This window comes from Triturus cristatus, chromosome 7 (genome assembly GCF_964204655.1).
Source record: "Triturus cristatus chromosome 7, aTriCri1.1, whole genome shotgun sequence".
NCBI classification, from domain to species: domain Eukaryota; kingdom Metazoa; phylum Chordata; class Amphibia; order Caudata; family Salamandridae; genus Triturus; species Triturus cristatus.
This window is the reverse complement of record NC_140590.1, coordinates 480,965,712-480,978,864: the sequence shown is the minus strand read 5'-3', so window position 1 is coordinate 480,978,864 and position 13,153 is coordinate 480,965,712. Positions and strand designations below refer to the sequence as shown.

The following is a 13,153-nucleotide window of genomic DNA, read 5'->3' as shown; positions in this document are numbered from 1 at the left end:
TGGCTCAATGTGGAGGGTTGGGAAAATCGAAGTGATAAACTTAATAGCAGGAAAATTGGAAAGATTAACTCCCTGATTGCGACCACAAATATTTCAACCAGTTATATGCTTGGCTAGTACAGCTAACCGATTTAAGCTTTGGGATGTTATGCAGTGTTTAATGCTGCAGAGAGATCTATCAGGACCACAGCTGTTATGCTGTCCTGATTTACTATCCCATTGGGCCGACCAACACTGCTAACAATACCCAAAACCAGATTCGACCTGATTAAGAAGATTATTTGAATGAATGTAACCAGAAAGTTGCATGTTGAATGCCTTTCCAGGACCTTAGATTGCAGGGACAAGAGTAAAATAAGGGTAAATTTAGTCCGAGTTGAGGCGCATGCCAACATTTTAAGAATGTATCATTAGGGCCCGCTTATATACCGAAGTAATGGTGCCCAAAGTAATATAGAAATGTTATTGAAAACTTGATGAAATTGGAAACTTCAGTGAAAATATGCGCAGAGCAAGTATCCAGAAGTTAATTTATTTATTTTTATTTATTTATTTAAACTTATAACGCGCAACAGCTACCCGCAATGGGTTTCCCGGCGCAAGGGATAGACTCAAGAAGAAAACAAACCTCTCGAAACAGCACCGTGAATCATCTAAGGCGGCATGATTTAATTGTAGAAAAAGAGAGTAAGGATTTGTTTGTCTGTAGTTGGAGGAGTGCATTCCAACTGAGGTTTATGAGGGACAGTCCGAGAATACAAAGAGAAATACCTTTAGACTTAAGGTGCAGAAATGAAAATGAGGGAATGTTAACTATTTTGAAACGAAAAAATGTCGACTGAGAGCAATATAGGGCTGAACAGACAACTGCTAATCGAGGGATGGATAAGTCCCTGAACAATGTTGAAGACTGCAGAAGAGGATAGCTTGACATTAATAAACGCGATGGCATAGTAAGTGGTGGCAGCTGGTTGAATGCTTTTTTTTATTAATAAACCTTACGGTAAAGAATTTAAGATGAGCTGCAATATTTGGAGTGACTTTCTGAGGTTTTACAGTTGGGCTCAGTGACTATTAGGTGAGGCAAGTAACAATGGCCAGAAGAATGAGCAGGGTGAGAGTGAGCAAGTGTAAACTAAGCCAAACAATCTATTGCAGCTGACATCCAAGAGAGGTATTATCAATGCCACCATTTACACCCTTTCCTAAAATGCAAGAAATGGCAGTAAAAGTGAGAATGGCTGAAAAGTGCTGGGTAGTGTTTTTGGCACCTATAAAGGATGAGGAAGGCGTGTAACTGAGAGAAGTCGTTTGAGACTACATTTGCACCGAGACACGCACTATCCGAGTGTAGTCTCTATTTTTATTTTATGTTGAGGTTCCTGCAGTGAAGTGTAGTTATAGTAACGTTGGTTAGGAAACAAGCGTGCCCAAGAACATGAAGGAAAATGAGAACCCTACTAGTAAAGCAGGGTGAGATCAATGCAGACTCCCACCGCACCCTGGGTAGGTGCTAGCAGGGGTATTGGTGGGGCTGTGGCGACCCTGGGGCTCCCAGGCAGCCCACAATGTTAACAAGCATTGGCCGTAAACGCGCGGCCGCGAAAGTGAAAGTGATCGCGTTCGCGATCAAGCGCGGCGAGCGATGCGCTTAATGAGCATGAGGAAGAAAGCCTCTGCTCGTACGTGCGCGCCTGTGCACATGCACTGTAGCTCTAGGCCGGCCATGGCAGCATTTTTTTAAGCCCTCACAAAAAGTCTCGCCAGACCAGTGCATGCGCTGGGTCAGGTGAGACCTAAAAACCATGGGTGGCACATCCTTCTCTGTTCAAGCAGCCAAACTATGGAACTCTTTTCCCCCAACATAAGATCTACCGACAACCACTTTATCTTCAGGAAACTACTCAAGAATTGGCTCATCCCCACATAAGTACCATACGCAAACAGAACTTTACAGCATATCCCTCTGTATATAACCATTTATTTTCACTATAGATATGTACCAATCTTTGTGTATTGTTTTGTATAAAATAATGCACTACCCTGTCTCTCACCCTATACATCCATCAATATATCCTCTACATCCACGCTCTCATGTATCCCAAACCCCATAACCACTACTATGAACCCCAAAATAACCCTTTCTAGATTCTCTCCTACTCTACCCCTCCTTGCATCATCTGACACCTCTTTTACTATACTGATCCCCCAAACAAACCTTTCTAAACTCTTCCCTCTGAGTCTTCCCCTCCAAAAACCCTTTTTACTCATCCAAAAGCCTCGTCCTACTCCTATGACCTCAAGAAAAACCACCCTAAAAAACAAATCCTTCACTCTTTTATCCCTCCACTATCCTTTTCAATCAAAATAACAGACTAACATGTTCACTTCTCAAATTCCACATTCCACTATACTAATTCACCACTAATCCTTTATGGGTTCAAGAGTAGCATGCTACTCGTCAATAAAGCGTTTCAACACCCCATCAGGGTTACAAGCGCTATATAAATGCAAACCTTTTTCTCTTTTCTACCCCTCCCTAACCCTTCTCAATCCAAATAACTGACTGACAGATCCACCACTCAAATTAATTTCATGTTTCACCTTACTAATTCAACACTAATCCTTATGGGTTCCAGAGTAGCGTGCTACTCGCCAAAAAAGCGCTTCAAAACCCCAACAGGGGTAGCAAGCGCTATATAAATACAAACCTCTTTCCCTCTTCTATCCCGCCACCTACCCTTCTCTATCCAAATAACTGAATAACATATCCACCACTCAATTTACTTCTTATTTAACTATACTAATTTTCAACACTAATCCTTTATGGGGTCTGGAGTAGCGTGCTACTCGCCAGAAAAGGGCTTAAACACCCATCAGGGGTAACAGGTGCTATATGAATGCAAACCTTTCTTCCCCTTCTATCCCTCCGCTGTCCTTCTCATTCCAAATAACTGACTATATCCACAACTCAAATTACTTTCATATTTCACCATACTAATTCACCACTAATCCTTTATGGGTTTCTGGAGTAGCGTGCTTCAACCCCGCATCAGGGGTAACAAGTGCTACATAAATACAAACCTATTTTTCCTCTTCTATCCTGCTGCTATCCTTCCGAATCCAAATAACTAACCTATCCACCTCTTAAAATGTACTTGCATGTTTCACTATACTAATTCAACACTAATCCTCTATGAGTCCCGTAGTAGCGTGCTACCCACCGAAAAAGCGCTTCGACGCCTCGTCAGGGGTAGTTAGCGCTATATAAATGCAATTACGATGACAATCATTATAAGGTTGGCGATAATTTTCACAAGGCATTTTATAGCGACAGAGACAGGTTGAGCCTGCTAATATTTTGAAGCGGCCATATTTAAATGTCAAAATGTATACCGTGATCAATGCGTTTCTCTTCAATATACACGTTTTATCATGTGTTAATAATTGTGGCAAACAGAGACTGCCTTCTTACATTTTACATGCATAGTATCATAATACTGTTTTAGTCATGCTTGCAATAATTTTTTTTAGGACCATCCTTAAACATAATCCTCTTTGTTATAATTTTAGTGATCAATTCTAGCAGTCGTAGTATACATCATAAAGGGAGCTATTTCACGCAGCCTTCTTGAATAGGTATTTGACCCTGTTAAAAATGCGGGTTCATACAAAAAGAGTTTACTAACGTAACAGAGAATAGGTCGTAGCGGTGCTTGTCTTTTTTCTATTTCTATTATGCCGGAGCTGCTCGAGTTGACAAGGGGAAAAGCCGGAAGTGAATGCGTGGAGCAGAAGTGACGTGCGACTCCATCGCGATGTTGCAGCGCCAAGTAAGTGGGTTAGAGCTGAGGGGCTTTGGGAATAAATAGGTGGTCTCTTTATTGAAGTGTAGTACCCCAGCCTGAGTAGTAATAGCTTCGTTTGATTGACGCAACGTCCTTAAAGTCCTTGCAAGTTAGAATTTAATAGTTTTGAGTCTGTCAAAGTTGTATATGCGGTCCTCTGTCATACAAATGATAATAGTTAACAGTTTATTGGCGTTCAATGCACTGGGCAAACCGCATTCAGTATCACTACAGAAAACTGCACTTTAAATAAAGGTCGTAGATTCAAAATGAGGCGCTATTGAGAGTTAGGGTAACTTCTGTAATGCCGTACTGCTGGAACGCCCGAATTGATCCTTGAGTTCCCCACTTGTTACATTAGCAAAACGAGACAACATTCTCACATAGTATAACTCATGTTCTGAACTTGGAGCAACTGTATTGATTCATCCCTGTATGTTATATTCATCTTACCATTGTCTTCAGATTCTCCTCCCTTCACCAGCCGTGGTTCATTCCACCTGTGGAATGTTCAAGTGTGAACATTCCAAGTTGACAGTTAGTTAGTTAGTCAGATGGTAATTTATGAATGTGGCATTCACACTTCTTGCAGTCTTGCTCCAAATTTAACGAACAATAACCTGGCTAGTTACAGTGGCTGAAAATGTTTTCTGCTATATTATTTGTCGCTACATTTTTAAGTGTATTCTTCGGGTTCTAGGTCGGTTAGTTATCAAATGACGGGTATGGAATTCAGTAAAATACTTATTTGTCCATGGGACAGGTTGCTTCTTAAATCTACTTGTCCTGTAAAAAAAAATCCACTTGTTCCTTTAGTGCCATGTAGTATGCCGACTAATTATGGCAGCAATCTCATTACCTAAAAGTTTTGATAATAGCCTGTTTGGTTATGCCAGGGCTCACTCTATAGTAGGGTTTGAATACTAGAAATTCCATTATTTTGCCACTTTTCTGCAGAGCTACATATTGGGGCTGGAGGTAGTGGTGAGCAATAGTTTCAGGGTTGCAATGCCCTTTTGAGTATGTGCAAACCTGGTAACTTGCCTGTTTTAGGGAATTTCATCAGCTCTTTAATCATTTCCCATACTGCGAAAGGCTGGAAATTTACTCCTGACAAGGGCAGAGGTAAATCTCTTTCCAGGGTTGGGGGGGAAAAAGTGGTTGGAGGGAAAAATAACTTGCAAACTCTTAACAGATTTTCAAAAGAGTAAATCTACACAAGCATATTTGCTTATGCTAAAATGTAGTTCATAAATAATTTCTAGAAGTAAGATTACCTGGCTTCTGTAAATTCTGGTGAATTCATGAAAGCCGTAAATCAGCACTAATGCAAGGACATATACTATGGGTGCACTTTGAGACTTTATTTAAGAATTGGGTCCCTAATTAGATCTGGCGTTAACAAAGACCTTTTTTGTTTTTATTGTCTGGCTTCATTATGAGTTACAGCATTCTGCTCTTTTACAAGGAGCATATCAGCACAAAAAGTAGTTTTGTTCAGTGCCAGGAACTACTGTGGCTATGTGGGCTTTTTGACACCAAAAATATTTTTGCCAATTTTTGTTATAATTGTAAGGGCCCTGCAGCTCCCACAATAATAAAGTTGTACAAAAATGATGTCAAAACAAGACGCGCATTGACAAAACCAAAAGGCTGACCACCAATGTCCGACCTATTGACTTTTCCAGTACTTGTTTATTTTTATGCTTCCTACAATCTTGTCCAAACTGGTTACACTGATTTTCCATTTTGAATATTTTTTTAAAGTATTGGCATGCATGAACACATTTTACTAAATGATGCTTCAAAGAAACGGTACTTAAAGTTTCACAGCAGTTTAGCAGAACGTTTTGTCCTAGTTGCATTTTTTTGTGTGAACATTTTATTTGGAAAGCAAATAAAAATCAATCTTTCTTTCAAGCTTCTGCAAATATTTGCATCTAATCATAGAGCCTTCTGTGAACATTTTACGCAGCCTCGTATTGTTAAACTTTGTAAACATGTGTACACATTTTTTATACTGGAACCTCTGTCAGTGTCAGTCCAAGCTTATAACATTTTCTTAGAGTGATCACCCTAATAATGAAGGCTTGGCATTAATGAACCATAAACACAAGTTCGAACAGCATTAACATATGGACCCAAATATTACCTTAACTGCAGATAAGGTCGTTCCATAATGTGGTACTATAAATTGCCAGACAGAGTTTGTGCTGCAGAGGGATGTGCTTACTGGTCACAAGGACAAAATAAGTATGAAAACTTGTTGTCCTTGACCCCAAACAATGTGTTCTGGGCATCGGGCTATAATAACTACATTCCTGAAATGAGTAATTGTTGTTTCAGAGACTGAGGCACGATTGCCTAGCTCAGTAGCAAAGGTTCCTAGTTAAGTTTTGACGTGTTAGTGGCAAGTCCCAATACACATTTTAAAGTGGATGTATTTTACTTACTACTTTTGGAAGCTGCGAGGAAAACTATTTTGCTAGGAGCAAAAAAGCTAATTCTCATTTTAAATGTCAATAGTTTTAAGCAAGTAAAAAATAATTCCATCCCGATGTATATCTTTAGCTAAAATTCATGTGTGTTATGGTATATGTACCCATTCCCTGTCTGAATTGGTGTCTGGAGTGCGGAGTTAAGAATGCTGAAAGTGAATGATGTAATAGTGTTTGTGTGTAGTCTGCAGTGGCAGCCAGGAGATACGGACAGTTGGAGGGAGGATGGAAGACTGACAGGACTTATCTGCTGTTGCTCTAAAATAAGGGCTAATATGAAATAAAGAACATACATTCTATCTGAGTGACTCCTTCTCTTGTGTGGAGACCCTACCTTCCAACTACAACAGTTTGGCCTTAAGTTGGTAAGGACTTGCATGAAAATGCAGTAACACATTGGTGGTAGTTAGGAGCCATTTCTGGCAAAAGAAGTGGAGGCCTGTGAGAAGGAAGATGGCCTTGTGACTGTGGAGGACTTGTATCTACCCTCAAATCCCAGTGAAGAGGGTGAGAAAGCTCTGGTAAGGACAATGAGCAAACTGTGGGGAGTTACAAACTGAGGAAATGTGTCCCAGTGAATAATCCTATGCTTAAGGACAATGCTGTGAAGACAGTGTAATAAGGGCAGTGCTGCTGAAACAGTGGGAAGGGGCTGGAATCTCCTTTACGCTAAGCAGAACTGTGAAATGCCTCATGGAGCATCAGGCAGTAATCCATTCAGCTGTGACATAAGGAGCAGTGTTCGTGTGTGTGCAGTATGATTTTTCAATTAAGTTGACTAAGGCACTGGCATGGACTAGGCTTTGTCTCAGTAAACATAATTGAAAAATCATATGGTACCCTCTCCAACACAGTTGTGTGGAGGGTCCTGTGGGCATTCACATATTTATGGTGCCCTGTCCAGATTGACCATAGGAGATGTCACGACTCCAACTGACGCTGTGGTTGAGGCGTTCGTCAAATGTTTGTGACAGTGTAGGCAAAAGATGAATGGGGTCTTTCCTATCTGGCACAATTCAGTCGGGCTGGAAGAAAACAATGTCATCTTTGGGGATTAGTACAACTTGCTCATGCGAGCGACGCAAGTGTCGGAGTGGAGGCGCTGGCTATACAGACTTTGACATCATGATGGAAGGTAGTAAGCAGATGTTTAATTGAGACAGGTCTGCAAACTTTGAAGAAAGACTACCTGAGGCCTCCTTGTGAATTTGGAAAGGAAGCAGGATTATCTCCAAGGACATCGCAGATAGAAATTAAACTGTTGTCTGAGGGTATACTGTGTTCTAAAGTCATGGGAAGTCGAAACATCACCTGCCATGCAATTTGAAAATTGCCCTGTTAAAATATAACATTCAGTTAATTAATCTCCAGGTTTATTTGGTATTCATTGAGTTTATATTATTTTATGTACTTCTCTTAAGAAATGTGCCTTGTTTCCCTCTAAGTGTGAAGCGTATTCGGTTGGAAACATGTTAGTAATAATTCTTATGTTTTGATGTATTCCATACACGTTGCTTTTGATGCGTATCAGGTTTAGTATGTTTAAGTGTGAGTTAGGGCTCTGTTTGTTTGGGAATTACAGTTTTTGATAATGTTTGTGGTGTGTTGAATGCTTAGTACTGCAAGACAGATTTGGAAGTTTAAATTATCCACCTATTGCTTGCTTTGAGAGCAGAGTGTGAAAAGTTGCTTTCAACTCCATATGCAGTCCAGTTAGTAGTTAGGAGAAGAGGTTGTAGTACTCATCCGTATGTTGTGTAGATACATGCGAGTTGTGTGCGCTCAAGTGTTGCAGATATGGGGTAGAGTAGTATCTCATCACAAGAATTACGAGTGTAGTACTCTTGTGTTTCTGTTCGGGAACGTGCAGTACCCTGTTACTACAGGTTGTATGGCGGAGTACACGATTGTGTGCCTAGTTATTTGAAGAGTAGTACCATGTTGTGAGAAGTTGCATGAGAGAGTACCCTATGGATGTGATGTGGGAGAAGGGAACTACCATGTTGCAGTGGGAAGTATCCATGAAGTGAAAATGTGGCAAGGGTAGTACTCCATGGTGTCCTAGGTGGTAGCGACAAGTTTAGCCTGATGTGGGTTATTGCCACAAATTTCGCCCGAGTCGTCATTCTGTACCAAAGAAAGAATTTAAAGGTGTGTTGTACAGGAGTGATTGATTGTTTTGTGGTGCATTTTATTCAGTTTACACATATTGGAGCCAGTCATCGTTATGCTTGAATAGAGGTTTTTGATGTAGATCTAGTGTTTTGTAGATGAGTACTTCTTTACATGTTGATGTGGTCTGGAGTCAATAATTGCACTACCGGAGTGCTCTAGTGTTTGATTATTGTGTTGTATCAATAATGTTTTCTCTATGCATCTACTGGATGCTGTCCTGCTTGTGTTCGGAAGACGTCCCTACTTTTCCCTGTGTAATTTCCAGAGGGCCTAGTTCTGAGTTTAGATCAAGTGCTTTCTTTGGACTGACTGTTGATGACTTTGATCTGGGCAGCTAGTGAAACTTAGTGTTCCGTGTGTTGGAGTGCTGGGCTGCACTTTTGTGTGTGAATGTTTGGCAGTGTTTGTTGCCCATCTAGAGGGGTGTGTTCTGAATTTGGAAGATGGAGAAAGTGTGACTGTTTGTTGTGTCTGTGTCATCTTTGTCGTTGTGTGATTTGGAAGTCTGGGGACTTGTGAATGAGTGTTGACAGGTTTTGTGTTGGAGTGTGGTCAGGGGAGTTTACCTTAAGGTGCTTTATGTTTAAATGTTTCGTTTTTATTTTGTTTGTGTCTTGAATGTGCAAACTTAGAGATGACGGAGAAACCCTTTGTCGAATGATACTCTGTCACGTGATGGGGTGTCCGTGACTACATATCCTGTGTGCATAAATGTTGTACGTGTCATTGTAAGTGTGCAGACGTGGTGGGGCCTCATATCCAAAGAGCCCTCCAGACCTGCTTATCTTGGACCATTATGCAATGGTAGTCATAACCTAGTTGCCTTGTTTCTTTGTTTTACATGAGGTGGGAAAAGCCTCAAGTCTTGAACTGTCGTATCGTTTCTGCGACTTTTATTTGTCATGTTTTTGTGTCTTTGTGGGTACTGGGGAGTTTGTAAAAAGGTTTTTATTGATTAAATGTGTAAAGTAGACATATTGATTGTTCAGGATTGTCCCTGTACTTTATTTTATTTGCATGGGAACAACGGTTCTTTGTTCTGTTGTTTGTGAGAAAGGGAGGTGTGTAGTATCCCCTGTTTTCCCATTTCTTGTGTCCCTAAGCTGGTTTCTGGAATGTTGTGAGGGAACGATCTAATAGAATGCATGTGTGGTCTGCAGTGAAAGCTAGAAGATACGGAGAGTTGGAGGGAGAATGGAGGCCTGCCGTTGCTGTAACCTAAGGGCCTGACATGATGGTGTCTCCAGACTTCTTTATGAAATTCCGGCCTAGAGCATCATATTTTCTTTGTAGCTGGAAATTCGTACACATAAAAGATGTATCTTTTGTCCTAAAGTCCACCCTGCAGAAAAGGCAGCTAATGATCTGGACACATCACCAGGTCATTGCTGGCGAAAGCTTCCATTAACATCTGTGTTTCCTGTACTCCCCGTTTTTAGGTGCGAATTTTAACAGAACAGCTGTCAACTATAGCTGTTGCTAACAATACACATATAAATACAGTGGCCCCTAGGGTCGCCCCTTGCATCCATTGACTTTCTTCGACCAGCTTCTTTTAGTCATTTACTTGAGACTTTGTCTATCACATCTTGCTAAGCCCAGTGAAGTATGCATCTCTCACCTAATATTATTTAGCTGTTTAGAGTGTATCCTTCTGCCTCCAGTAGAGTGCTTGCACTTTACCACCCAAGAGACTACTTGCAACTTTACTTTAAAACTATACTGCTCTCTGTCCTCTTCTGCTGACTTTTGTCTCTCTAATGTGTGTAATGTGCTAAAGCTAGATATGCGCATACATGAAACCCAGACCTCTTGACTTTGCCAATGCCTGTACTTGAGTGAGATTTAGCCATCTTGCCAGATCCATGTAATGAGTAAGCATTGGCCAAGGCAACAGGTCTAGACTTGGCAAGTTGGTGCAATATTTTTTTTAATTTTCCTTCATTGCAAGGGAATGACATAACAGTAAAAAGAAGCCCATAGGTTTTGTTTCTTTTTAGAGAGTAGTGGAATTCACATTTTCATGGAATTCAAAAGCTTCAATCTGCACTTTTCAGAGGCAGGCTACAGAACCATAGGCTATTTCTAGAGATCACCGAGTTAGACAAATGTTATCTCTGTAGCATACGGCAGTACGTTTACCCATTACTATAAGTCCAAGAGGCATAATGTGCCCCTTTGAATTTTTTATCTCAAAGATTCATTGTATATAGAAAGCAATGGATTTTTTAATCGGTTTTTTTCACTGCAGCGGGCTTTAACTCAAAATGTAAGCCATGTCGATTTGCTATGCCAGTGCTTGTTAATTTTCCTGGGCAAATGCAAAATACTCCCTCGTCCAATAATAAAAGCTTTAAAAAAATCTAAATGACGGATACAAGTTTCCATAATGATTGTGCTACATGATTGATGCCTCATCAGTTGTAGTATCAACTTATAATTAAACCTACACATTCGTGCATCAACGTTTATGAATGTTTTAATAGTGTCCAGGTATGGTGCACAATTGCTCAGTCTCTGTAGCAACTGCCTATGTCTTATAGGTTCCGAAAGTTGTACTGGCACATGTGGTTGTTGGAAACCATTGCTTTCCACTTTCTCTGTGGTCCCAAAGGCCTAATCTGCACAGTCAAATGTTTTAGAAGCAATAACATTTTGAGGGCTTCTCTTTGCTTATGGAAGTTTGTGGTTCCAGTTAGTCTATTATCGTCATCAACTTTGTATTTATTGGTTATGTTTAATTGCAAAAAATTCATTATGCACAGCAGGTATAATTTGATTGAGGCATGTGTGGCTGTAGATACACATGCTCTGGATACTCCTGCTATTCAGTGTTGGGCGCAGTGCAAGTTGATTTTCTTCAAAGAATTCTTCTCGAGTTACGATGTAGTGTGACTTCACCTCTTGCTTGCAATGCGCATGGTCATCATGTCCATTGTTCGAGATAGAGATATATAATATATATTTTTTTCTTCCTTCGAGTTCAGTCCTGTTCTTCCTTGCTCCAGATCAATGGTGTTGCAGTGTTTACTTTTGATGATTCTCTTGTTTCTCTTTCGGTATCATTTACGATGGCATGTGTCCCCTTCTCTTTCGTACCATGTCGACGCTTCCAGTTAGGACATTGTGCCAACTGACTCTAGCCCCCCATGGGGTATTGCCCATCGGGCCTCTGTTTCCTTCTGTGCGATCTGCTCTCAACATGTCTCGTCTGTGATGGAACAGACGTCCTTTCAATACTGCTCTTGGTATTGTTCAAAGTACCCCAGGGCCGATCTCCACCAGGTCTGCAATCTCTGCCTCTCTCCCGAGCACGTCAAGGCGTCCTGCAATGCATGCTCTCCTTTTGTTCGTAGTAGACCCTTCCACACCGTCGGGTCCATTGACTCGAGATGTCGTGCAGATGATACCCCTTACCTCTTCAGCATCCAGGACCTCGAGGGGGAACATCATCCCAAACCTTCGTCTGTTGGCGAGGTGGCTTTCTCTTCCGAAGAAAGTTCCAGCTCAGACCCCGAAATCAAAGACCTCCTGCCGCCTCAATGGTATGTAAGTACAGCTTTTCTTCCCCTCAACACTTCTCTGAGCTGCTACTCCACAAGGAGTATTCAGCTGCTGTGGACCCACAGAAGCAGGCTTCTGGGCCGCCTCTGCCTTCTGGTCATGGTCGGCACCGACTGTCCACTTTGGACACCACGCCCAGCTTTGGTTTGGCACCAAAGAAAATAATAAAAACGCCACCCTCATTGCCGCCTGCTCCTGGCTTTGTGCCAACCCAGCCGTCTGATTCGAAACCATCAGCCGCGAAGCACAAGTCGGTGCCAGCACCGAAACAATCGCCTCTGACCGGAAGACCAGCCAGCGACCCAGTCCTCCAGAAATTACATTCACTCCCAAATTGTTCGTATACTAACACAGCCTCCGATGCTGGTTCCTCTGCCTTCTAAGCGACTGCTTGGTTTTGAAGAAGCTCTATCTTCCTCCAAAGTAGCGGAAAAAGTAGCATAACGCCACCAGTCCCCTTTCAGACACCAGACTGCCTCCACCATCTTGCACTGCACCCAGTCCCCCACCATCACCTTACCCTCCACCTTTTTCACCTGACCCACTATCTTGCATTCCACAGGGTCGCCACATTCTGACACTGGTGGACACGCTGGGGGAGAGGGGACACTTATGATGTACCCCCACAGGAGACCCATGGACCTGTTACTATGTAGATCTATTTGTGGCTACTGACCCCGACGTCTACAAGGCCCGGCTACCTCCTCTTAACATGAGGGTCTATGTAGGGCTGATGTTAATTGCAATGTGGAAATGCATAAAGAGCCAGTCAAGTCTACTCCTCTGCAGGCCCGCCTGGCTCCATGTCTCCAGCTTCAAGCCGGATGTTCAACTGTATCTCCTCAACCTGCCCTTTGATGGGGAACATCTCTTTGGGACTCAGGTTTATGAGATGCAGGAGAAAAGTAAAAAGGATACAGAAACAGTGAAAGCCATTGGCGCCCTATAGAAGCCTTTGTCGTGGGGATCCTTTCACTGTTCTACATATCGCGGCAGCTCCAAAACCACCTCTCCGGAAGCCTCTACGTTTTTGCAACGCCAGTCTGCCAACCATCTTCCACCAGGAGC

General features: G+C 41.9%; 1 protein-coding gene across 2 annotated transcripts in view; it reads left to right on the top strand.

Moving 5' to 3' along the window:
* The first annotated feature begins 3,720 nt into the window (after nt 1-3,720).
* TVP23C (trans-golgi network vesicle protein 23 homolog C) overlaps nt 3,721-13,153 on the top strand; it is an 85,574-nt gene continuing 76,141 nt past the window's right edge. For both annotated transcript variants that reach the window (XM_085616807.1, XM_085616808.1), the window contains exon 1: nt 3,721-3,833. In XM_085616807.1, the coding sequence (XP_085472933.1) occupies nt 3,783-3,833 (51 nt within the window). In that variant the 5' untranslated portion in view covers nt 3,721-3,782. The remainder of the gene's footprint in view (nt 3,834-13,153) is intronic.